General features: G+C 39.5%; 2 protein-coding genes across 8 annotated transcripts in view; both read right to left on the minus strand.

Annotated features, from left to right (window-relative positions):
• The window catches only part of ALG9 (ALG9 alpha-1,2-mannosyltransferase), a 99,349-nt gene extending 80,778 nt beyond the window's left edge, over positions 1-18,571 (minus strand). For 4 of the 7 annotated variants that reach the window (XM_061203950.1, XM_061203947.1, XM_061203949.1 and 1 more), the window contains exons 1-4: positions 18,390-18,571; positions 17,339-17,477; positions 16,370-16,504; positions 11,395-11,465 (exon numbers count right to left, since the gene is read on the minus strand). In XM_061203950.1, the coding sequence (XP_061059933.1) occupies positions 11,395-11,465; positions 16,370-16,504; positions 17,339-17,477; positions 18,390-18,520 (476 nt within the window). In that variant the 5' untranslated portion in view covers positions 18,521-18,571. Of the gene's footprint in view, positions 1-11,394; positions 11,466-16,369; positions 16,505-17,338; positions 17,478-17,762; positions 17,857-17,883; positions 18,188-18,385 lie in introns of those variants that run through there. The other 3 variants (XM_061203953.1, XM_061203952.1, XM_061203951.1) reach the window with 3 other exon arrangements.
• A 3,393-nt stretch (positions 18,572-21,964) lies between these two features.
• On the minus strand, positions 21,965-26,252 carry FDXACB1 (ferredoxin-fold anticodon binding domain containing 1). Its single transcript, XM_061203946.1, has 5 exons — positions 26,060-26,252; positions 25,669-25,825; positions 24,293-24,496; positions 23,972-24,130; positions 21,965-23,221 (listed from the first exon to the last, which is right to left on the minus strand). Exons 1-5 carry the CDS (start codon positions 26,229-26,231, stop codon positions 22,039-22,041), a joined length of 1,875 nt encoding a protein of 624 aa, XP_061059929.1. The 5' UTR covers positions 26,232-26,252; the 3' UTR covers positions 21,965-22,038.
• Between the last annotated feature and the right edge of the window lie 54 nt (positions 26,253-26,306).

Below are 26,306 nucleotides of genomic sequence, written 5' to 3' on the forward strand. Positions count from 1 at the left end.
GACATTCCTTTGTAGGTTTTATATTAGTCCTCTGTCAACTTGTAAGATCTTCTTTGTCCTTTGTTTTACACAGTCTTACCAATTCCTTTTCATTTATCCAGCTCAGGATGTTAGGCTTCCTGAATCTGTGGATTAGCATATTTTCTCCTTTGATTCTGGAAAAATCTTATTAGCTATTACTTCCCTGAATCTTGCCTCTCCCTATTCTATCTCTCCTAGATCTGATTAGATATATATCAGATCTTTCAACTCTACCACACACATTTCTTAACCTCTCATATTTCCTTTTTTTCTGTCACTCTGTACTACATTCTTAGTAATTTCTTCAGATCAGTCTTCTAGTTTACTTATTAGAAGCGTCTAATCAGTTATTTGATCTACTGAATTTTCAACATCAATTATTATATTTTCATTTCTAGAAGTTCTGTTTGGTTCTTTTTCAAATCTGCCCGGTCATTTTTGTAGTCTCATTTGTTTTTTTCTTTTTAATCCTTTTTATTTTATTGTGGTAAGAACACTTAATATAAGATCTACCTTCTCTACAGATTTTTAAATGTAAAATACAGTACTGTTATCTATAGGCATAATGTTGTACAGCAGATCTCCACAGCTAATTCACATCACATAAGTGAAACTTTATACCCATTGATTAGCAACTTTCCGTTTCCACCTGCCCCCAAACTGGGCAGTCACAATTCTATCCCTTGCTACCATGAGTTCAACTATTTTAGATAACTCATGAAAGTGGAATCATGCAATATTTGCTCTTCTGTGACCAGTTATTTCCCTTAGCACAATTTCCTCAAGGTTCATCCACGTCGTCACATTTGCAGAATTTCCTTCTTCTTTAAGACTGAATAATACCATGTCCCCCACCTCATTCACCTCTCACTGGGTATTTAGGTTGTTTCCAATCTTGGCTATTGTGAATAATGCTGCAATGAATATTGGAGTGCAAATACTGCTTTGAGATCCTGATTTCAATTCTTTTATATAAATTCCCAGAAGTGGGTTTGCTGGATCATATGGTAGCTCTATTTTTAATTTTCTGAGGAACCTCATACTGTTTTCCACAGTGGCAGTACCATTTTGCATTCCCACCAACAGTGTGCAAGGGTTCCAATTTCTCTACATCCTCACCAATACTTGCCTTTGTTTTTAGACAAGAGCCATTCTTTTTTCTTTTTTTTAATTGAAGTATAGTTGATTTACAATGTTCTGTTAGTTTCTGGTGTACAGCAAAGTGATTCAAAGTATATATACATATATTTTTTTTTCATATTCTTTTCTATTACAGTTTATTACAGGATATTGAATATAGTTCCCTGTGCTATACAGTAGGACCTTGTTGTTTATTTTATATATATTAGTTTGTATCTGCTAATCCCAAACTCCTAATTTATCCCTCCCCTACCCCCTTTCCATTTTAGTAACCGTAACTTTCTTTTCTATGTAAGTCTGTTTTCTATGTGAGTCTGTTTTCTATGTGAGTTTCTGTTTTGTAAATACGTTCATTTGTATCATATTTTAGATTCCACATATAAGTGATATCATATGGTATTTGTCTTTCTCTTTCTGACCTACCTCACTTAGTATGATAATCTCTAGATCCGTCCATGTTGCAAATGGTATTATTTCATTCTTTTTTATGGCTGCATAGTATTGTATTTTGTGTGTATATGTGTATACATATATATATATATGTATACACACACACACACATACACACACACCACATTTTCTTTATCCATTGATCTATCAATGGACATTTAGGTTGCTTCCATGTCTCGGCCATTGTAAATAGTGCTGCAATGAACACTGGGGTGCATGTATCTTTTCGAATTACAGCTTTCTGTGGATATATGCCCAGGAGTGGGATTGCTGATCATATGACAATTCTACTTTTAGTTTTTTAAGGACCCTCCATACTGTTCTCCATAGTGGCTGCAGCAATTAACATTCCCACCAACAGTGTAGGAGGGTTTCCTTTTCTCCACACCCTCTCAGCCTTTATTTTTTGTAGACTTTTTGATAATAGCCATTTTGACCAGTGCAAGGTGATACCTCACTGTAGTTCTGATTTGCATTTCTCTAATAATTAACAATGTTGAGCATCTTTTCATGTGCTTATTGGCCATCTGTATGTCTTCTTTAGAGAAATGTCTGTTTAGGGCTTCTGCCCATTTTTTGATTGGGTTCTTTGTTTTTTTGTTATTGAGTTGTAGGAGCTGTTTGTGTATTTTGGAAATTAAGCCCTTGCTGGTCACATCATTTGCAAATATTTTCCCCCAGTCTGTAGGTTGTCTTTTTGTTTTGTTTATGGTTTCCTTTGCTGTGCAAAAGCTTGTAAGTTTGATTAGGTCCCATTTGTTTATCTTTGCTTTTATTTCTATTGCCTTGGGAGGCTGACCTAAGAAAACATTGGTACAACTTATGTCAGAGAATGTTTTGCCTATATTCTCTTCTAGGAGTTTTATGGTGTCATGTCTTATATTTAAGTCTTGAAGCCATTTTGAGTTTATTTTTGTGTCTGGTGTGAGGGAGTGTTCTAAATTCACTGATTTACATGAGGCTGTCCAGCTTTCCCAACACCACTTGCTGAAGAGACTGTCTTTTCTCCATTGTATATTCTTGCCTCCTTAGGCAAGAGCCATTCTAACAAATATGAAGTGATCTCACTGTGGTTTTGATTTGCATTTCCCTGATGATTAGTGATACTGTCATCTTTTCATATATGTTGGCCTGATTATTAGGTTTTTTACTATTGGGTTACAGGAGTTCCTTATACATTTTGGAAATGAACCTCTTATCAGATATATGGTTTGCAAATATTTTCTCCCATTCTTTAAGTTCCTTTTCACTCCATTGATTGTTTAGTCTCTTGTTTCTTCTTTATGTTTTCAATTCCTTCTTTTATTTCTTTAAAAATATTAAATGTAATTATTTTATATTCTTATTTTAGTAATTCCTAATAAATGAAGTTTTGCAGGTCAGTTTTCTATTGATTTGTTATCTCTGCTGGCTCTCACTCATAATGTTTTGTTCCCTTCTGTGCTTTGTCATTTATTTTTACTATAAATTCTTGTTCACTAGAACTTTATCTATGGTAATGCTTTGACACCTGGATTAAGGATCCACTTCTCTAGAGAAATTTTACATTTGTTTTTGCAAGATGCCTGGGAACACTAACAACCCAGAACAATTTAAAATAAATTCTCAACTTGGGGTTTAGGGGACTATGTGGGTGATTTGAATTCAGTCCTGAATTCATATAAAGACCAATTTAAGATTACAATCCTCAAAGGCAACACTGGATTTCTTTTTTTTTCCTCTATTCTACCCAGAGTCAAGGCCAAAGAACTTTTTTATCTGATATTTTTGGCTGTTTTGCAGTGGGAAGACTTTAAATAATGATTACTAAGCCCAGATACCTTTTAAAGCATTATTAAAATAAGATGTTTGTTAGGTTTCATGTTAAAAAAAGGTAGTTATTTTTATTACTGGAACACTTAAATGCTTAATACTTTCACTAATATTCATTCAACCAATAGGTACTTGGTGAAAGACAATGTACTGGGTGCAAATAAGAGCAGTGAGTCCCACACTGGGAATAATTTCCTATCAGCTAAGCTCAAAGGGAGAAGAAAGAAATCATGATCCTATCTCTTAGGACCAAAAAAAAAAGAAAAAAAAAGGGCCCTACTAAATCCTACTAAATAAAATACCAGTTAGATATGTATTAACAGAATTAAAGTTAATAATATGGGGAGGGAGGGGCAAGATGGCGGAAGAGTAAGACGCGGAGATCACCTTCCTTCCCACAGATACATGAGAAATACATCTACACGTGGAAATGCTCCTACAGAACACCCACTGAACGCTGGCAGAAGACATCAGACCTCCCAAAAGGGAAGAAAATCCCCACGTACTTGGGTAGGGCAAAAGAAAAAAGAAATAACAGAGACAAAAGAATAGGGACAGTACCTGCACCAGTGGGACGGAGCTGTGAAGGAGGAAAGGTTTCCACACACTAGGAAGCCCCTTCGTGGGCAGAGACTGCGGGTGGCAGAGGGGGGAAGCTTTAAAGCCACGGAGGAGAGCGCAGCCACAGTGGTGAGGAGGGCAAAGCGGAGACATTCCCACACAGAGGAGCGGTGCCAACCAGCACTCACCAGCCCGAGAGACTTGTCTGCTCAGCCGCCGGGGCGGGCGGGGGCTGGGAGCTGAGGCTCGGGCTTCGGTCGGATCCCAGGGAGAGGACTGGGGTTGGCGGCATGAACACAGCCTGAAGGGGCTAGCGCACCACAGCTAGCCGGGAGGGAGCCCGAGAAAAAGTCTGCAGCTGCCGAAGAGGCAGGAGACTTTTTCTTGCCTCTTTGTTTCGCGGCGTGCAGGGAGAGGGGATTCAGAGCGCCGCTTAGACGAACTCCAGAGACGGCCGCGAGCCGCGGCTATCAGCGCGGACCCCAGAGACGGGTGCGAGCCACGGCTATCAGCGTGGACCCCAGAGACGGGCGCGAGCCGCGGTTATCAGCGCGGACCCCAGAGACAGGCATGAGACGCTAAGGCTGCTGCTGCCGCCACCAAAAAGCCTGTGGGCGAGCACAGGTCACTCTCCACACCGCCCCTCCCGGGAGCCAGTGCAGCCCGCCACGGCCAGGCTCCCATAATCCGGGGACAACTTCCCCGGGGCGCGCCTCAGGCTGCTGCAACGTCATGCCGGCTTCTGCCGCCGCAGGCTCGCCCCGCCTCCTCCATACGGCTCCCTCCCCCCGGCCTGACTGAGCCAGAGCCCCCGAATCAGCTGCTCCTTTAACCCTGTTCTGTCTGGGCGGGGAACAGACGCCCTCAGGCGACCTACATGCAGAGGCGGGTCCAAATCCAAAGCTGAACCCCGGGAGCTGTACGAACAAAGAAGAGAAAGGGAAATCTCTCCCAGCAGCCTCCGAAGCAGCGGATTAAAGCTCCACAAACAACTTGATGTGCCTGCATCTGTTGAATACCTGAATAGACAACGAAATCATCCCAAATTTAGGAGGTGGACTTTGGGAGCAGGATATATTAACTTTTCCCCTTTTCCTTTTTTTGTGAGTGTATATGTATATGCTTCTGGCTGAGATTTTGTCTGTATAGCTTTGCTCTCACCGTTAGTCGTAGGGTTAGGTCCGTCCGTTTTTTTTTTTGTTTTTTTTTACTTAAAAAAAATTTTTTTTCCCTAATAAATGTTTTCTTAATAATTTTTTCCTTATTTTCTATTTTTAAAAAATTAAAAAAAAATTTTTAATAAGTTTTTTCATACTTTTTATTTTAAAAAATTAAAAAATTTTTTCTTAGTTTTTTCTTATTTTTTATTATAAAAATTAATAAAACTTTTTAAAAATTAAAAAAAAATTTTTTTCTTAATAAATTTATTAATAATTTTTTTCTTATTTTTTATTATAATAGCTTTATTTTATTTTATTTTACCCTCTTTCTTTCTTTCTTTCCATTTTTTCTCCCTTTTATTCTGAGCCATGTGGATGAAAGGCTCTTGGTGCTCCAGCCAGGCATCAGGGCTGTGCCTCTGAGGTGGGAGAGACAACTTCAGGACACTGGTCCACAAGAGACCTCCCAGCTCCACGTAATACCAAACGGCGAAAATCTCTCAGAGATCTCCATCTCAACATCAAGACCCAGCTTCACTCAACGACCAGCAAGCTACAGTGCTGGACACCCTATGCCAAACAACTAGCAAGACAGGAACACAGCCCCATCCATTAACAGAGAGGCTGCCTAAAATCATAATAAGGCCACAGACACCCCAAAACACACCACCAGACGTGGACGTGCCCACCAGAAAGACAAGATCCAGCCTCATCCACCAGAACACAGGCACTAGTTCCCTCCACCAGGAAACCTACACAACCCATTGAACCAACCTTAGCCACTGGGGACAGATACCAAAAACAACGGGAACTACGAACCTGCAGCCTGTGAAAAGGAGACCCCAAACACAGTAAGATAAGCAAAATGAGAAGACAGAAAAACACACAGCAGGTGAAGGAGCAGGGTCAAAACACACCAGACCTAACAAATGAAGGGGAAATAGGTAGTCTACCTGAAAATGAATTCAGAATAATCATAGTAAGGATGATCCAAAATCTTGGAAATAGAATAGACAAAATGCAAGAATCATTTAACAAGGACGTAGAAGAACTAAAGAGGAACCAAGCAACGATGAAAAGCACAATAAATGAAATTAAAAATACTCTAGATGGGATCAATAGCAGAATAACTGAGGCAGAAGAACGGATAAGTGACCTGGAAGATAAAATGGTGGAAATAACTACTGCAGACCAGAATAAAGAAAAAAGAATGAAAAGAACTGAGGACAGTCTCAGAGACCTCTGGGACAACATTAAACGCACCAACATTCGAATTATAGGGGTCCCAGAAGAAGAAGAGAAAAAGAAAGGGACTGAGAAAATATTTGAAAAGATTATAGTTGAAAACTTCCCTAATATGGGAAAGGAAATAGTTAATCAAGTCCTGGAAGCACAGAGAGTCCCATACAGGATAAATCCAAGGAGAAACACACCAAGACACATATTAATCAAACTATCAAAAATTAAATATAAAGAAAACATATTAAAAGCAGCAAGGGAAAAACAACAAATAACACACAAGGGCATCCCCATAAGGTTAACAGCTGATCTTTCAGCAGAAACTCTGTAAGCCGGAAGGGAGTGGCAGGATATACTTAAAGTGATGAAGGAGAAAAACCTACAACCAAGATTACTCTACCCAGCAAGGATCTCATTCAGATTTGATGGAGAAATTAAAACCTTTACAGACAAGCAAAAGCTGAGAGAGTTCAGCACCACCAAACCAGCTTTACAACAAATGCTAAAGGAACTTCTCTAGGCAAGAAACACAAGAGAAGGAAAACACCTACAATAACAAACCCAAAACATTTAAGAAAATGGGAATAGGAACATACATATCGATAATTACCTTAAATGTAAATGGATTAAATGCTCCCACCAAAAGACACAGACTGGCTGAACGGATACAAAAACAAGACCCATATATATGCTGTCTACAAGAGACCCACTTCAGACCTAGAGACACATACAGACTGAAAGTGAGGGGATGGAAAAAGATACTCCATGCAAATGGAAATCAAAAGAAAGCTGGAGTAGCAATTCTCATATCAGACAAAATAGACTTTAAAATATAAAGACTATTACAAGAGACAAAGAAGGACACTATATAATGATCAAGGGATCGATCCAAGAGGAAGGTGTAACAATTGTAAATATTTATGCACCCAATATAGGAGCACCTCAATACATAAGGCAAATACTAACAGCCATAAAAGGGGAAATCGACAGTAACACAATCATAGTAGGGGACTTTAACACCCCACTTTCACCAATGGACAGATCATCCAAAATGAAAATAAATAAGGAAACACAAGCTTTAAATGATACATTAAACAAGATGGACTTAATTGATATTTATAGGACATTCCACCCAAAAACAACAGAATACACATTTTTCTCAAGTGCTCATGGAACATTCTCCAGGATAGATCATATCTTGAGTCACAAATCAAGCCTTGGTAAATTTAAGAAAATTGAAATCGTATCAAGTATCTTTTCCGACCACAACGCTATGAGACTAGATATCAATTACAGGAAAAGATCTGTAAAAAATACAAACACATGGAGGCTACACAATACACTACTTAATAACGAAGTGATCACTGAAGAAATCAAAGGGGAAATCAAAAAATACCTAGAAACAAATGATAATGGAGACACGACGATCCAAAACCTATGGGATGCAGCAAAAGCAGTTCTAAGAGGGAAGTTTATAGCAATACAAGCCTACATCAAGAAACAGGAAACATCTCGAATAAACAACCTAACCTTGCACCTAAAGCAATTAGAGAAAGAAGAACAAAAAAACCCCAAAGCTAGCAGAAGGAAAGAAATCATCAGAAAGATCAGATCAGAAATAAATGAAAAAGAAATAAAGGAAACGATAGCAGAGATCAATAAAACTAAAAGCTGGTTCTTTGAGAAGATAAACAAAATTGATAAACCATTAGCCAGACTCATCAAGAGAAAAAGGGAGAAGACTCAAATCAGTAGAATTAGAAATGAAAAAGGAGGAGTAACCACTGACACTGCAGAAATACAAACGATCATGAGAGATTACTACAAGCAACTCTATGCCAATAAAATGGACAACCTGGAAGAAATGGACAGATTCTTAGAAATGCACAACCTGCCAAGACTGAACCAGGAAGAAATAGAAAATATGAACAGACCAATCACAAGCACTGAAATTGAAACTGTGATTAAAAATCTTCCAACAAACAAAAGCCCAGGACCAGATGGCTTCACAGGCGAATTCTATCAAACATTTAGAGAAGAGCTAACACCTATCCTTCTCAAACTCTTCCAAAATATTGCAGAGGGAGGAACACTCCCCAACTCATTCTACGAGGCCACCATCACCCTGATACCAAAACCAGACAAAGATGTCACAAAGAAAGAAAACTACAGGCCAATATCACTGATGAACAGAGATGCAAAAATCCTCAACAAAATACTAGCAAACAGAATCCAACAGCACATTAAAAGGATTATACACCATGATCAAGTGGGGTTTATTCCAGGAATGCAAGGATTCTTCAATATACGCAAATCAATCAACGTGATACATCATATTAACAAATTGAAGGAGAAAAACCATATGATCATCTCAATAGATGCAGAGAAAGCTTTCGACAAAATTCAACACCCATTTATGATAAAAGCCCTGCAGAAAGTAGGCATAGAGGGAACTTTCCTCAACATAATAAAGGCCATATATGACAAACCCACAGCCAACGTTGTCCTCAATGGTGAAAAACTGAAACCATTTCCACTAAGATCAGGAACAAGACAAGGTTGCCCACTCTCACCACTATTATTCAACATAGTTTTGGAAGTGTTAGCCACAGCAATCAGAGAAGAAAAAGAAATAAAAGGAATCCAAATCGGAAAAGAAGAAGTAAAGCTGTCACTGTTTGCAGATGACATGATACTATACATAGAGAATCCAAAAGATGCTACCAGAAAACTACTAGAGCTAATCAATGAATTTGGTAAAGTAGCAGGATACAAAATTAATGCACAGAAATCTCTTGCATTCCTATATACTAATGATGAAAAATCTGAAAGTGAAATTAAGAAAACACTCCCGTTACCATTGCAACAAAAAGAATAAAATATCTAGGAATAAACCTACCTAAGGAGACAAAAGACCTGTATGCAGAAAATTATAGGACACTGATGAAAGAAATTAAAGATGATACAAATAGATGGAGAGATATACCATGTTCTTGGATTGGAAGAATCAACATTGTGAAAATGACTCTGCTACCCAAAGCAATCTACAGATTCAATGCAATCCCTATCAAACTACCAATGGCATTTTTCACAGAACTAGAACAAAAAATTTCACAATTTGTATGGAAACACAAAAGACCCCGAATAGCCAAAGCAATCTTGAGAACGAAAAATGGAGCCGGAGGAATCAGGCTCCCTGACTTCAGACTATATTACAAAGCTACAGTAATCAAGACAGTTTGGTACTGGCACAAAAACAGAAATATAGATCAATGGAACAGGATAGAAAGCCCAGAGATAAGCCCACGCACATATGGTCACCTTATCTTTGATAAAGGAGGCAAGCATATACAGTGGAGAAAAGACAGCCTCTTCAATAAGTGGTGCTGGGAAAATTGGACAGGTACATGTAAAAGTATGAAATTAGAACACTCCCTGACACCATACACAAAAATAAACTCAAAATGGATTAAAGACCTAAGTGTAAGGCCAGACACTATCAAACTCTTAGAGGAAAACATAGGCAGAACACTCTATGACATAAATCACAGCAAGATCCTTTTTGACCCAGGTCCTAGAGAAATGGAAATAAAAACTCAAATAAACAAATGGGACCTAATGAAACTTAAAAGCTTTTGCACAGCAAAGGAAACCATAAACAAGACCAAAAGACAACCCTCAGAATGGGAGAAAATATTTGCAAATGAAGCAACTGACAAAGGATTAATCTCCAAGATTTACAAGCAGCTCATGCAGCTCAATAACAAAAAAACGAACAACCCAATCCAAAAATGGGCAGAAGACCTAAATAGACATTTCTCCAAAGAAGATATACAGATTGCCAACAGACACATGAAAGAATGCTCAACATCATTAATCATTAGAGAAATGCAAATCAAAACTACAATGAGGTATCATCTCACACCGGTCAGAATGGCCATCATCAAAAAATCTAGAAACAATAAATGCTGGAGAGGGTGTGGAGAAAAGGGAACACTCTTGCACTGTTGGTGGGAATGTAAATTGATACAGCCACTATGGAGAACAGTATGGATGTTCCTTAAAAAACTAAAAATAGAACTACCATACGACCCAGCAATCCCACTACTGGGCATATACCCTGAGAAAACCATAATTCAGAAAGAGTCATGTACCAAAATATTCATTGCAGCTGTTTACAATAGCCAGGACATGGAAGCAACCTAGGTGTCCATCATCGGATGAATGGATAAAGAAGATGTGGCACATATATACAATGGAATATTACTCAGCCATAAAAAGAAATGAAATGGAGGTATTTGTAATGAGGTGGATGGAGTTAGAGTCTGTCATACAGAGTGAAGTAAGTCAGAAAGAGAAAAAGAAATACAGTATGCTAACACATATATATGGAATCTAAGGAAAAAAAAAAAAAGGTCATGAAGAACCTAGTGGCAAGATGGGAATAAAGACACAGACCTACTAGAGAATGGACTTGAGGATATGGGGAGGGGGAGGGGTGAGATGTGACAGGGTGAGAGAGTGTCATGGACATATATACACTACCAAATGTAAAATAGATAGCTAGTGGGAAGCAGCCGCATAGCACAGGGACATCAGCTCGGTGCTTTGTGACCACCTAGAGGGGTGGGATAGGGAGGGTGGGAGGGAGGGAGATGCAAGAGGGAAGAGATATGGGAACATATGTATATGTATAACTGATTCACGTTGTTATAAAGCAGAAACTAACACACCATTGTAAAGCAATTATACTTCAATAAAGATGTTTAAAAAATAATAATAATAATAATATGAAGATATGCCATTTATCACCTCAGGAAAGAAAGTGATAATCAGAAGTATTCCCTTCCAATGGTTCGTTTCAAATAAGAAATTGCACTTTAGATATAATATTAGAAGCTAGAAGGAAAATGTTTTCTATTTCTAAACACTGCTTCTACTATCAGAGTAATAATCTATGCTATATTGGGCTTCCTCATAGCACTTTTAGAAGCAAAGCTTTTATACTCACTTGTAAAAGTAAAGTTCACATATACAGCTCACAAAAGCCAGCAGACATCGTAAAAAGTAAAAGACAAGAATCTGAAAGAAACCCAGAACAAGAAAACAGAAGTTACAGATACAAGTTAGAAAAACTCTTAAAGATGAAACCACTCTCATTTGTCACTAATAACTATAAATTGGTATAATCCTTTTGAAAAGCAATATGTATCAAGAACCATGCAAATTTTCATATCCCTAAATTCAAGTATAGAAGTATATCTACTTCTCTGATTCCGGCCCACAGAAGTTAACTCAAAATATGGGAGGGGAGGAGTTCTATTCATAAAAATGTTAATTGCAGCTCTACTAATTTAGTAAAAACTATTTTATAAACTACAAAATGTTCAATTACAGGGAAATGGTTAAATTATATTATATCTATTCATGGATTATTATACACATATCAAAGTTTACAGTTACAAAGACAGTGGAAAAATTCTTATGATATAAAACTCATTTATTCAACAAGCATTTCTTAGACAATTATAATAATTGATTGTAATTATTATAAAATTATATTACAAAATACTAAATGAAAATATATGATATAACATTTATACATCAGAGTTACAGCTATGGAAATCAGAAGTACTGTATATGAAAAAACTGGAAAGAAATACAATAAAATGGTAAAAGTGGCTATATCAGGCTAGTGAGACTTAGGTACATATTTTTCCTCCTATTTTTCAAATGTCTGTAATGTGGTTTTATTAATTTTAGGAATTGACATGAATTTTACAAATAAAAATAACAAAATAATAAGAATTGTACCGAATAGCTTTTATACTACAGTATACTGGTATGTTTAAGAGCAATGAATACCTCTGAAAATAAGCACTATTTAAATATATTATATGATTAATATTACTGCATATAACTTAAAAGTACTTTCAGTTTTCATCATTATGTTCAATCAAGTGATCAGCAAATGCCCAAGTTCATTCATTAATTCAATAAAACCATACTGAAAACCTACTATACTTTGAGCACTCTCTAGATGCTACTAGGAATACAGATAATTTTAGTACAAGGTATCCACACTTAAGGACTCTTCAGCTGGTTGAGTACAAAAACACACTTAGAAAGTTAAAAATTAACACAAGTTAATATAAGAACTGTATTTGGGAACAGGACAGTGATGCTCCCATAGCAACTAATATTCAACATAGTAACTGGATGTCAGGTTAGTGCAAAAAGACACAAAAAAGAAATGAGACATAAGGAATGGAATAGAAGAAACTAAACTCTACATGCACAGATGAAAGAGAATCCAGAGATTCACCTGACAAACCATTGACACTAATAAGGAAATTCAGTGAGATTTCAATCAAGATCAAAAAGCAAAAATCAACTGTGTTCCTCACAATTGTGTTCCTCACCTGCAATGACCTCCTACAAAAATTACAGAAAATAAGATACATTCATAACAGTAACAAAAAGTATAAAGAATCTAGGCATTATCCTAGTCAAAGAATGGATAAGCCTAAAATGGATACATTGTTTAAATTTTATTAAAAGACACAGAAAACCTAACTAAATGGATAAATACATCATTTTAGGGATGGAATGACTCAACACTCTAAAAATATTGATTCTCATATTAATACATAAATTCAATGCAACTCTAATCAATACCTACCAGAATTTGGGAGAGGGGCAAATTGATTCTAAAATGATTTTTTTTAATTAATTAATTTTATTTATTTATTTATTTTGGCTGCGTTGGGTCTTCATTGCTGCGCGCAGGCTTTCTCTAGTTGCAGCGAGTGGAGGCTACTCTTCGCTGCAGTGCGCGGGCTTCTCATTGCGGTAGCTTCATCTTGTTGTGGAGCACAGGCTCTAGGCGCGCGGGCTTCAGCAGTTGTGGCACGTGGGCTCAGTAGTTGTGGCTCACGAGCTCTAGAGCGCAGGCTCAGTAATCGTGTCACACGGGCTTAGTTGCTCTGCGGCATGTGGGATCTTCCCGCACCAGGGCTCGAACCCGTGTCCCCTGCGTTGGCAGGTGGATTCTTAACCACTGTGCTACTAGGCAAGTCCCTAAAATGATTTTTAAAATACAATTTTAAGGGCTTCCCTGGCAGTCCAGCGATTAAAAGACTCCGTGTTCCCAATGCAGGGGGACTGGGTTCAATCCCTGGTCAGGGAACTAGATCCCACATGCTGCAACTAAGAGTTCGCATGCCGCAACTAAAGATCCCACGGGCAGCAACTAAGACCCAGTGCAGCCAAATAAATAAATAAATACATAAATATTAAAAAAATTAAAAATTAAAAAATTAAAAATAAAATACAATTTTTAAAATGGATACAGTGAGAAATTCATCAGCCAAATATTAACACATACTACAAAGCCATAATAATAGAAGCAATATGGTACTCTCTGACAAACTGACCAATGATACAGAATTAAAAAGGCCAGAAACATACATGGGAATGAGATGTATGATAGAGATGGTATTACAAATCAGAAGGAAAAGGATGAATTATTTAGCAGATGGTGCTGGAAAATCCAGTTCACCATATAGGAAAAAATAAAGCTGGATCTTTCCATAATTTATAAAAAATAAAATTCAAATGCACTAAAGCCTTGTATGTGAAAGATAAAATAATAAAGTTACTAGGGAAAAATACATAAGAATATCTTTGTGACCTGTGGTGAAGGATTTCTTTTAGAAAGACCCAAAACCCACCAACCATAAGTGAAAAACTAATTGGTTTGACTCTATCAAAATTAAAGACTTCTGTTCAACAAAGGACCACAAAGTTAGTAGACAGGTGACAGCCTAAGAGAAAGGATTTCCAGTATCTAAAACCTACAAGGGGTTACTATTGAGAACTTCTACAAATCACAAGAGAAAACCAGAAAACCCAACTGAAAAACAGGCAAAGGATGTAAATAGGTAATTCACAGAAAAGGAAATATGAATGACCAATAAATATATGAAGAAATTCTCCACCTTACTAGTTGTCAGAGAAATGTAATTAAAATGAGAAGCATCTCATATACATGAGAAGGGCAAAAATTAGAAAGTCAGAAATATCAAGTGCTCAGATGTTAGGAAGCTGAAACCCCAAACATTGTTGCAGGGAGTACAAAGTTGAATAGCCATTCTGGAGAGCAATCTGGCAGTGCTCCATGAAATTAAGTAGCCCATGGATCTATGTACAGGATCCCACTCCTGAGTGTATAATTCAGAGAATTTCACACCTCAATCCATAGGGAGACAAAATAAAACTGTTCTTGTTTAGGGTAGCAAGTTGTAAAGGTAACCATCACTAGGGGTGCCAATTATTACCATATTGTCTCTCAGCAACAATCCACCCTTTTCTACTCTAATTATGATGATGGGGCTGGGACCCTATAAGCTACAACCCCCCTTTGCCCTGTGGCTCCCACTGGCAGAACCTAAAAAGGAGGAAATTGGAGGAAAGAACAAGAGAACAGATATCTTCATTCCTGTTTTGCTTGCTGTTTGTATCACTGATGTAAGAGGTAGGATTCTGGGTTGAATATGCCAAATTTGAAGTGACAGTGGATATCCAAATGGAAATGAAAACCTTAAGCATCGCATATTGTTATTTCTCTACTAAGTCCCCCATCCTATATATCTTTCCTCTGAGACCACTTGCAGAGTCTGGACTTCCACCTCTCCCAAACCTAGCAGTAATGAGGTACCTCTACCCTGACCACTAGGGTGGTATCAGTGGAGGCCTAGTTGGGAACCTGGACTTCTAGCCCCAGTTGGCAGTAACAAGGTGGAGAACCCTCTCCTTTTTCCAGCTGCAGTGGTATCAAAAGAAGCCAGCTAAAAGAGAAGCATAATAGTGCAGAGGAAGCAGGCTGGGCCCATGAATAAGATCCAGAGTCTCATACTGTAATACCCAAAATGTCCAAGTTTCAACTAAAAATTACTTGTCAACCAGGAAGATCTCAAACTGAAGGAAAAAAGTCAATTAATAGATACCAAAACTGAGATGAGATATCAGAATTATCTGACAAAGTTTTAAAGGAGCCATTGTAAAAATGCTTCAATAAGCAATTAAGAACACGCTTGAAACAAATGAAAAAATAGAAAGTCTCAGTAAAGAAATAGAAGATAAAAAGAAAAACCAAACGGAAATTTTAGAACTGAAAAAATACAATAACCAAAATAAAAGCTCAATGGGTAGGCTCAACAGCAGAATGAAGCAGACAGAGGAAAGCATCAATGAACTGGAAAAAAGATGACAGAAATTTTTCAATCTGAACACAGAGAAAACAGACTGGAAAAAAGTGAAGAGAGCTTCAGGGACCCATGGGACTGTAATAAAATATCTAACATTCACATCATTGGAGGCTCAGGAGAGGAGAAACAGGGCAGGACTGAAAAAGCACTAAAAAAAAATAACAGCTAAAATCTTCCCAAATTTGGGAAAAGACATAAAGATTTTTCTTTATGAAAAGATAAATCTTTTCTTCTTGAAAAGATTCAAGAAGCTGAGTAAACTCCAAACAGGATAAACCCAAAGAAATCCATGCTAAGACACATCATAGTCAAATTTCTGAAAGGTAATCAGGTTAGGTCTCAGTTAACTCCTAATTATCCTTCAGTATTCTGTTTAAATTAAGCTCTCCCTAATATGCTAACCCATTGCACATTGTACTTTTCCTCCATGACCCACTGCATTTATAATTACTTGTTTCATGTTCATCTTCTCCACTAAACTATAAATTCCATGAGGGCAGGGATTTGGTCATTGTTACACCCACAGCACTTAACAAAGTGTCTACCAAATAAAAGTTGCTCCATTAATATTTGTTGAATAATGAATGAATAAGTGATTCTTCTTAAAAAAAATCCCCTCCTAACTACGAATATATTTGGTCCTTTTCACAAAACTGTTCCAGAGACTCACCCACCTCTTGATCAGTTGTGATTGCTTCCAGGTTGGCCTGCCCTTACCTTATTAGTTTGTAAAATTCTTGCATGAAATGCAGCTGGCCAGGCGTGAAGCAACAGGTAAGCATAGGAGCGAATGGCATAAGCTGGGGAATATTCCCAAGTCTGAAACCCCTTCCCATAGATGAGGTAGTGTGTCTGAAAGTACAAAACGGATGGATTCAGGGTTATATTGGCCAAAAATCCTTGTTAAGAGGATGCAGGCGAAGTTTCTAAGCAAAAGTATTAACGAGACAAAGGTACACAAAAATGCTGAAATTCTCAATAAGATTTGCAACTAATGGATAAGAATCAAAATGACCCAATACTGAAAAATATTAAGACATTATAAATCCTACAAGATTATTGTCTGGCCAACACTGAAAGCTTGAATTTTACCCTCTATTTATTTTTTTAAAAATACTCATTAACCAAAACAGGAAAACTCTAAATCTCGTATTTTCCTTAAACTACCTACCCTAAGCATTCCTTATTTTTTTATGCAAAGTGTGATCAGAAAATTTCACCTCTGCATTTCCTATAACAGGGAGTCCAACAGACTTATAAAAGTATAAATCAAGAAACAGCAATATAAGCATAGTATGTAGCAACATTGTTTATTTTAGTAAACATCAGAAGAAAAAAACCAAAAAAGTTTAAAGAAAGTGATTGCCTCTGGGGACAAGGACTTGGCCATGAGAAGTGGAACAGGGAGTTTCTGCTTTTCTTTTACGTTTAATATTTTTAAACTACCTCAAAGTATTATTTTGACTTAAAAAAATTTTTAAGAAAATTACAAATTACACCTTTTTTGTATAACAGCAAATTCCTATATCCTTCAATAGTAGGTAAATCATCAGCTTAGAATACAGAAATGAAAATAAGGTTATTTTACTAATAGTCACACTTGTATATCATTTGTATCTCGATTAATAACAAGGTTCCAAGCAGTGAAATCAAGAACAAAAAAAGAAAACTAAAGAAATCACCTACTGGTTCCCAGTAGTTGAATGTTTCATCACAGTCAGAGATGTTGCTCAGGAGAGCAGCACATAACCTTGCTGAGAGCAGACACTTGAAAGCAGTAGATCCTTCAGGTGCCCAGACTTGTCCTGCTTTGTTCCCAGATAACCTGCTCAGAAGCAAAAAAAAGTGTGTGTCAGAAAGGACCTGCTAACTAGAAGGGCTAAAACTAGACAGAAAGGACAACAGGTCAAGAGACACCAAAGCACATGAGTTAGTCACCTAAAAGGGTGAACCGTTAATTGTCCTGAGTAGAACAAATAAGGAACGAATTAAGGCCTTAATCAACGTTAGTCATTACTTCCTGCTTTTAAGGTGTAAGCTAATTCATGCACTTTAGTTCTTTGCATCTATGACACTCCGCTTACCCCAAACCAACAAATCACTCACTTACAGGCCACAAGCTCTTATTCGCCTTTTCTTTATTCTCCTAACAAGGTCATTACTTTCCATGGCTTTATTCATTTCCCCATCTGTTCAAATGCCCAGAGGCTAACTTGTGCAGTGGACATCACCTTTTCCAATTCCATATGCTGACAGCTCCCCAGCGCAGGCTTAACCTGCAGCCCTCCGGCTTGAAGAGAGAGGTGTTTGCTGGTGTGCAAGGTGGTGCGGCCCACACAGAAGAGTAAAGGGTCGGGACTCTGCGGGGACTGAAGGAAGCTGGGAGAGACAGCCGGAAAAGGTACTCTCTGCTCTCGCCTACGTCCCCCACGGCGGCTCGGCCACACAGACACCGCGACGCCAGCCCACCCTGGGCCTGGGCCGGAAGCCGCACAGACCTGCAGGCTTTCTTCACTAGCAACACGGGACCCGAGCTGGGGGATCTAATCTAAGGCGGGTGAAGACCCAGCGTCCACCCGCCCTGGAAGAGCAGAAAGAGCAGGCTGAAGAGGCTGCGGGCCCTCCCGGCGGTAAGGCCGGGCCGGGCGCAGCACCACACCGCCCGGGCGAGACCCTCCCCCCGCAGCTCCGCGCCGCCCGCCGCCCGGCCACGCCCCCGCCGCGCCCGCACACCTACTCGGGCCGGGGCTCTGCGCTGCCCGCCTCCCGGCTGCACAGCAGTTCCCGCAGCTTGTCGGCGGTCGAGGCCGTGTCCCCGCCGCTGCCCCCGCTTCCCTTCAGGCGCTGCCGGGCTCCTCGGCTCGCCATGGCAAGAGTGGGAAAAAAGGTAGAACTCGGCGCCCTATGAAGGCGACGAGCGCGGAGACATAGCCTTTGGCTGGCAACGGTGTCCGCCGAGGGACAAAAGACCTCGACATGCGCAGACACGACTAAATTATAGTGCTCTGGGCTAATTGGGGCAAATCCCTGAGTAGAAAAGAAATGCGACCTGAGACTTTACTTTGGCCGTTGTAGCTATCCCTTCCACATACTTGTAACTCTAGGCATGCCTCCTTCCCTCTCTCTCTGCCTTCACTTCTCAGCATTCTCCACTCTCCTACAAATACTGTCCTTCAGCATCCCTGTGTAAAAGAAAGCACAAATAGGGAGTAATTAATTCCACCCAGTACGCAGATATTCAGTTAAAAATAATAGCACAGCCGCCTACAAAAGAGGAAGTTCTTTAAAGATCACTGGCACCTTGTCCTTTATATTTTGGCAAGTGATTAGGGACAGCCTGTAGCTAATTAACTGCTTCAGAGAGATGAAGCCATAATGGCAGACCACAGAATGAGGAGAAAAGTGAAAGACTGAAGAAACTCTGTGCAGCAAATTCAACCAGACACCAGTCACTGCCATTGCTACTACAGCATTATGGTAAGCATTTAATATATTTTATCCTTTTAAAATATAATACAACAACCTTGTTTTATCAAAAAGGAGACTGAGGTCCAAGGTTGCATAGCTAGGAAGTGATGGAGCCATGTTCCAACCCAGGTCTTACTACAAAATCCATGCTCTTCCAACCAGGAGATCAGGAGAAAGCTCTTGATTTCACACAGGCATTTTTGCCTGGGCACTTTGATGATACCATGCCTGTGAGTCTCAGAGGTCATTCATCTGTTCCTGACACTCTGCCTACTCCCCCAATCACAGAGCTCTATCCCACCCTGTGAAGCTCTGTACCAGTAAGTAAAACAAGGTTATAGAGGGAGTGCTAAGCTTGACAGGGTCCCAAGTTATGACTTCATACTGAAAATTCCTGAGTATTAACAATGGAGATTGATCCTATTCCTCAATTCCCACATGAAATTACTAGTTGCCAAATTCAGACATCTCAGTGTAACTGTATCTCATACAGCCACCTCCTTTTCATTTCACTCTAGTGCAGCCCCCTCCCTGACTCTACCCCAGTCTACTACAGTAGCATCCTTACAGGGATCTCCCATCTCAGACTGATCCGGTGCAATACTGTCCAATTAATTTTCAAAAATACTACAGCCCCAACCTACTTTTCTAATCTTATCTCCCACTACTTTCCTATACACATTTTATGTTCCAGCTAGCCTGTAAAGTACCCCAAATGCTCCCATATCTCTACCTCTGCTCATGTATGCCCTCTGCCTGGAATGCATGCCCTCCTTGCCTAACACTCCTTCCATCACAACCCTGCCCTTGTTTTAAGATCCAGCTCAAATGATACCTCATCCAAGTGATGCCAAACCAAAATTGGGTCTGCTCGCCTACACACAGAAAAGCCAATGTACTGACACCAGGTTGTGTTGAAGCAAAGTACAGTGTCTATTGCAGGAGAAGAGGCAGCTTATGCTCAAAAGACCGAAACTCCCTGAAGCTTTCAGGGAAGGTTTTTTAAAGGCAAGGTGAGGGAAAGAGTTGAGGTGTGCATGATCAGCTCATGGACATCCTTGATTGGTTGGTGATGAGGTAACAGGTTGGTATTTGAGGGGTCAACAGCATCAACCTCCTGCGGTCTTTGTGCTGGTGATCAGCATACTTCTTCCACCTGGTGGGGGTTTAGTATCAATAAAACATACAAGGATATGGCTCAGAATATTATCTGTGGCCCTTGAGGAGGAACTAAAGGTACTTGACTTTTTTTATGGCTAAACTATCATTATTTTGTCTTACATGACTGTTTTCCTTTGTTTCTGTATTTTCTCATTTCTCAGATTAAATCTGCTCTTTGGTGGACTTCCCTAGTGGTACAGTTGTTAAGACTCTGCGCTTCCATTGCAGGGGACGCAGGTTCGATCCCTGGTCAGGGAATTAAGATCCCGCAGGCCGCGCGGCCAAAACAGAAAAACAAAACAAAAAACTACTCTTTAGAGTTCAGGGAAGGCCTAGGAGGCTAAAGCTTTTCTGCAAACAAGAGGCGGGAGCCTCGGAGAGGGTGGGGGAATCTGTCCCCAGGAAGGCCCTGCAGGGTCTGCTTGGTTTCACATGTACCAGGCACTACTGGGGATGGAAGAAAGCTATAAATCACATTACCTGCCCTCGAGTAGCTTTAAGTCTATGTGGAGAGCTAAGCAATACATATGTCCATAAGAGATCCCTTGATTCTTCACTCCCCAAACTTACTCCCATGCCAGTTTTCCTATTCTGATTAAAAACACTTCTGTTCTCCCAGTTGCTTGGATCAAAAACCTAGGGATTCTGTTTGATTCCTCTATTTCTCTAACTCCAAAACATTCATGCATGCACATATATTTAAATCATCAGTAAGTCCTTCTAATTATTACCCAGTCCAAACACTTCTTACCACCCTGGTCCAGGTCACCATCATATCTTGGTTGCATTATTATAATAACCTCCTAATTTGTTTCTTTGCTTCAATTCTTGCCTTTCCACATGCTCTTCTCCAAATGCAAGAATAAATAGACAACATATTAAATCAACTATACTTCAATTTAAAAAAAATTTTTTTAAAAGAAATTAATGTTATTTACGTCACAGAGTTTACAATATAGCTCCAATCGGTGGAGCCTAACTATTAATTAACAGGAACATACATTAATGCACATTATAGCACCCCATTCTGCAGAGTCCTGGGCTGAGCCAATCTCCCAGTGTCCCTTAGAGATGCTTACAACAGGAAGTCCCAAAATCTAGGGGGGAAAAGGGTAGAGTTAATCACAGTTCAGAGATTACTGTTGAAAAAACTATGGAAGGAGAAGTAAAGTAACAGAAAGTGGCAGAAAGAACAGGGGCTTTAGAGTCAGACAGACCCAGGTGTGAACTCTAAGTGTGACACTTACTTAGTTCCATGACTTTAACAGCAGTCAACCACAGAATAAACATGATGATGATACCAATAATACGGAGCACTTGCAACTTACCCAAGGTAATAAATGCTGGTCTGTCTGACTCTAAAAACTACTCTCAACTGATTTAGAGAGATGATATGATAGAGTTAAGGAAAGAGGAATTGACAATTCGGAAAATATATTTATAAATATATTTGATGAGACACTCAAATTCTACTGCTTCAGCATTACAGCATCTAGTGTATAGGATGCTGTTTTGTTTGTTTTCCTAGTCATTACTCATGAACAAAATATTGCACAACTCCAAAGGTCACCACTCACATTATAGTCTGTAAATTTTAAGTGATCGAGTCACAGGTATCTTTAAAGTCAACCATCAGTAGCTATAGACAAAGTAAAAGATTAAAAAAAAAAAAAAAGTCTAGAAAGAACTACCGGTTACCAATTGGTCTTTTTCATCCACACCCATGAGGATCACTATGTAGAGATGAATTTACTAAACTACCGAGGTGTCACGTGTAGTCGTTGTTGAATCTCCTTCCTTAGCTGGGACTGCATTGATGCTACCTGCTGCTGGGTGAGGGCCTTGTCACAGGTCTGGTAGGTCAATCTATAGCAGAGGCTGACCTGTTCCGTCTTTGGATGCTGAAAACGACTAAGGAATTGTATGGATATGACAGTGTCCTGCGACACTGCTCGGGCCACAGTGTGAAACTCTACTTCATCAAATCTTTTCTTTGTATCTAACCAAAAACTAATATCATGCACATAGTATGGAGGATATAGGGAATAGCTTTTAAAGGGTTCTATTTTCCCAGGGGCAAAATTCTTCAGGAAACGTTTATCAAAGGTCCACAACATCCTCCAATCAGAGATACCCCAGACAAGCATGGCTAATAGGTCCAAGTTCATAGACACACACACAAAACACTGGTCTTTGTGTATGATGCTTGTAGCAGATGTGGTAACAGACCCAATAATCAAATCCTTAACACAATCTGGGCCAAAATTTTGCGACTTCACAGTAATCATATAATCTTCCCCAGGTGGTTGAAAGACAAATTCCACTGAACTGCCCAGCTTAGAGCCCTTGAGCAATGTCTGGGTCAGAAGGCTATCTAGAATGCCCTTAAGATGATCCAGTAGTGACTGAAGACAGCCATCCTTCAGATTTTTATTAAATCCAAGGATAAACAAAGTCTCATGAAATGCTGGCATTGTGAAAGGCGAGATGCGGCACTTCTGAAAGACAGGTCCACTGAGGATGTAGAGAGAACCTGGGAGGAAGTCTGGTGCTTGGATTAGAGCCTGAACATGAACTAGAAGAGAAGGTGTAAGGCAGACCTTGGCCTGGCCATACATTCCTTCCTGAGCTTCTTCCTTACTGTCTCTTCTAGGGTTCTTGGGAAGGCTGAGTTCTGAAAATGACACTAGAAAGTCCTCCATGTCTTGTGTTGTCCCACCAGTCAGGGACTCAAAATTTGAGTTATCTTCACGGAGACTAATCCAAAAGGCAGATGATAGGATGTCACAGTGGCAGGAAGTGAGAACACTGGTGTCTCCCTGTGGCAGCAAAGGGGAAGAACACTTCAGCCTTTTTAGAGGGAAAGCTTTCCCCAATTCAGCAATGAGTTTCTCATTTATGGTTTTGATAGGATGATATGAAGGTGCTTCTAGGAAACCCCTGTTTAAACACAAACAAAAATAACTTTTTTAACTTAAAATTATTAATAATTATAACATAGCTAGCATTAAAAGCACAAATAGCTGTATAGAAAAGAATTATCCTTAAGTTGATCCAGAAAGGAAATAAAGAAATCATCTACCATAAAGAGAGATATCATGTGTTTCAGAACTCTGACAGCCTACAATATAACAGAAAATATGACAATTTGAAAAAAAATTTTATTAGAGTATAGCTGATTTAAAATGTTGTATTAGTTTCAGGTGTACAGCAAAGTGAATCAGTTATACATATGCATATATCCACTCTTTTTTATATTCTTTTCCCATATAGGCCATTACAGAGTATTGAGTAGAGTTCCTTGTGCTATACAGTAGATCCTTATTAGTTACCTATTTTATATATAGTAGGGTGTATATGTCAACACCAATCTCCCAATTTATCACCCCACCTTATCCCCTGGTAACCATAAGTTTGTTTTCTACATCTGTAACTCTATTTCTGTTTTGTAAATAAGTTCATTTGCACCCTTTTTTTCTGATTCCACATATAAGTGGTATCATATGATATTTGCAGAAAATATGACAATTTTTAATTCTAAAGAGGCTTGTGCAGGCCAGACTGACAAGTATTCACAGCATGACATCATTAACAATTAATGTGGCATCCATTCAATGTATGGTTGCCTGATTATCAAGCCAATCAGGATACAACTAGAGATAGAAGTGATTTCTGGTAAAATCAGGTTACCTGTTCAGCTTTCCTACAAGTACTTCTGGTTCTAGAAAAGAAAACCACTGGTCACCAAGTTTGATCCTGGAAATTCTTGGTTGCAAACCTTCATAGGGTAAGCTCTGGGTAAAGATATGGTTCAAAGCACCTTCTACATGAAAGGACTTATCTTGACTCCTGGCAAAATAGACAGCAATTATTAAGTCTGTCATTATTAAAGAAAGCAAGTATTTCTAGAGACTGAATCAAGAAATAGAGAAGGAAAAAGTTTGTCTCTGAGATTTTTTTTTATCATTAGTGAGAGAGATGGAAAAGGCTTAGAACTCTGTTATTACTTACCTATATCCAGTGCACTTGTACCCTGGCACAGCCTCACAGCTGAAGGGATGCACATCACTTAAAATAAATCCCCCCAGAGCTGCCATAGCAACCACTTGCCAACTGTTGTGCCATTCTCTCATGGGCTTATCAGCAGGAGTCCCACCTTGTCCTCTACACAATGCCACATGGACTTCTCCTTCCTCTGCAAGAACATCTGCACAGCTAACGAGGGTAGGGAAACACCAGCCGTTTATCAGAAACAAGTAGAAGTTACCATAGGAGTTAGCTGTATATATATGGTTTGGCTGTGAAATAATTAAAATCCAATCATATCTATGTGCAAAGGTCTATTAGACTTCAAACATGCAAAAAAAGTAGCTGGAAGTAAACAAGAATTTAAATTCAATGTTCAACTCATAACTGATACTAGTGGCTGACCACAGAGTTATCCAATGTTGTTTTTGTATTGTTCATCTATATCTCATTGAAAAGTCAATGTCTGTAAAGTTCCTATATGTGATTCAGCGATCAGGCTGTTCTTCCCCACTTAGAAAGTTGTTCTTTTCACTCCCCTCCTGCCTGTTAACTTAAAATACTGCCTCTGTGAAAAGTTTCATGACAACTATGAGCCAAAGAGACCTCCATTAGTATCATGTGTTATGGTATAATAGTATGAAACACTGTTTTGCGTTCACAATAATTTTATGAGGTAGTTACTGTTAATATCTTCAGTTTATGGATGAGGAAGCAAAAGCAAGTAAGGATCAAGTAAACTTAATCACAAAAATCACAAAACTGGTCTTCCCTGGTGGCGCAGTGGTTGAGAATCTGCCTGCCAATGCAGGGGACACAGGTTCGAGCCCTGGTCTGGGAAGATCCCGTGAGCCACAATTACTGAGCCTGCGCGTCTGGAGCCTGTGCTCCGCAGCAAAAAAGGCCGCGATAGTGAGAGGCCCGCGCACCGCGAGGAAGAGTGGCCCCCGCTTGCCGCAACTGGAGAAAGCCCTCGCACAGAAACGAAGACCCAACACAGCCATAAATAAATAAATAAATAAATAAAATTTTTTTTAAAAAAATTATTTAAAAAAAAAAAAACCCCACAAAACTACTAAGTGGTGGGTGGGAATTTGAATGCAGGCAGTCTGGCTCCTAAATTAGACTATACTACCATCATTTTGCATTATCAAAAATAGATGATCCTCCCTTTGCCAGCCCAACAGTACATTATTAGTACTTTTATTTAGCATTTAGGGTTAAATGTCTGCCTTTCCAACTAGAGTGTGGGTTCCTTTGGAGCATTATATTCTCTTGTACGCCATATTTCCCAGACTAACATGTTTGAGTGCAGTAACTATGTAATGCACATCTTAAACATTTCACTTGTGAGTGCTCACCTCTGGAAAAACTTGGCAAGCAGTTCCCTGTTCTTAGCTACTCCAGCTTTGCGTCCACAGTGCGGAAAGTTAAAATAAATTCGATCAAACTCTCTGTCTTGCAGTTCAAAGGCATCTACCAGCTGGGTGCAGTCCACACCAAAGCGTACCTCGGTACCTGCAACGAAATATAGACATAAGGATGTCTTAAGACCTGGAACGAGAGAAAACCCCTCCCTAACTTGAACCGTGCAAAACAACCCAGGTCTAGGCACACAGCAGGCTGTCTGTAAATGTCCACGTAAAGACCAAGAGCAACCCCCAGATTCCTTGAATCCCTGCGTGCCCACCCTTTCCACTTTGGGTGGTGCCACAGCTGGGCGGGGCTTCACGGAGGGGTGGGCCTCGCTACCTCGCTCGCGCAGGCGCTGCAGATTCTCCCGGGCCAGCGGATCCCGGGCCAAGTCGGCCGGGCGATGGAGGCAGGTGGCGGTTATACTGGTGCTCGGATCCAGGGTCTCGCTCAGAGCGGCAGCGAAGGAGAAATTCCCCTCCCCAACCAACAGGAGGCGCCGAGGGGCCATGGCCTCGACGTGCTCCCAGCTCGCGTTCTCGGAGGCGCTCCTTTTTTACGTCACTTCCTTCGCCGGTTTCTTGCG

Source organism: Eubalaena glacialis, chromosome 10, assembly GCF_028564815.1.
Source record: "Eubalaena glacialis isolate mEubGla1 chromosome 10, mEubGla1.1.hap2.+ XY, whole genome shotgun sequence".
NCBI classification, from domain to species: Eukaryota; Metazoa; Chordata; class Mammalia; order Artiodactyla; family Balaenidae; genus Eubalaena; species Eubalaena glacialis.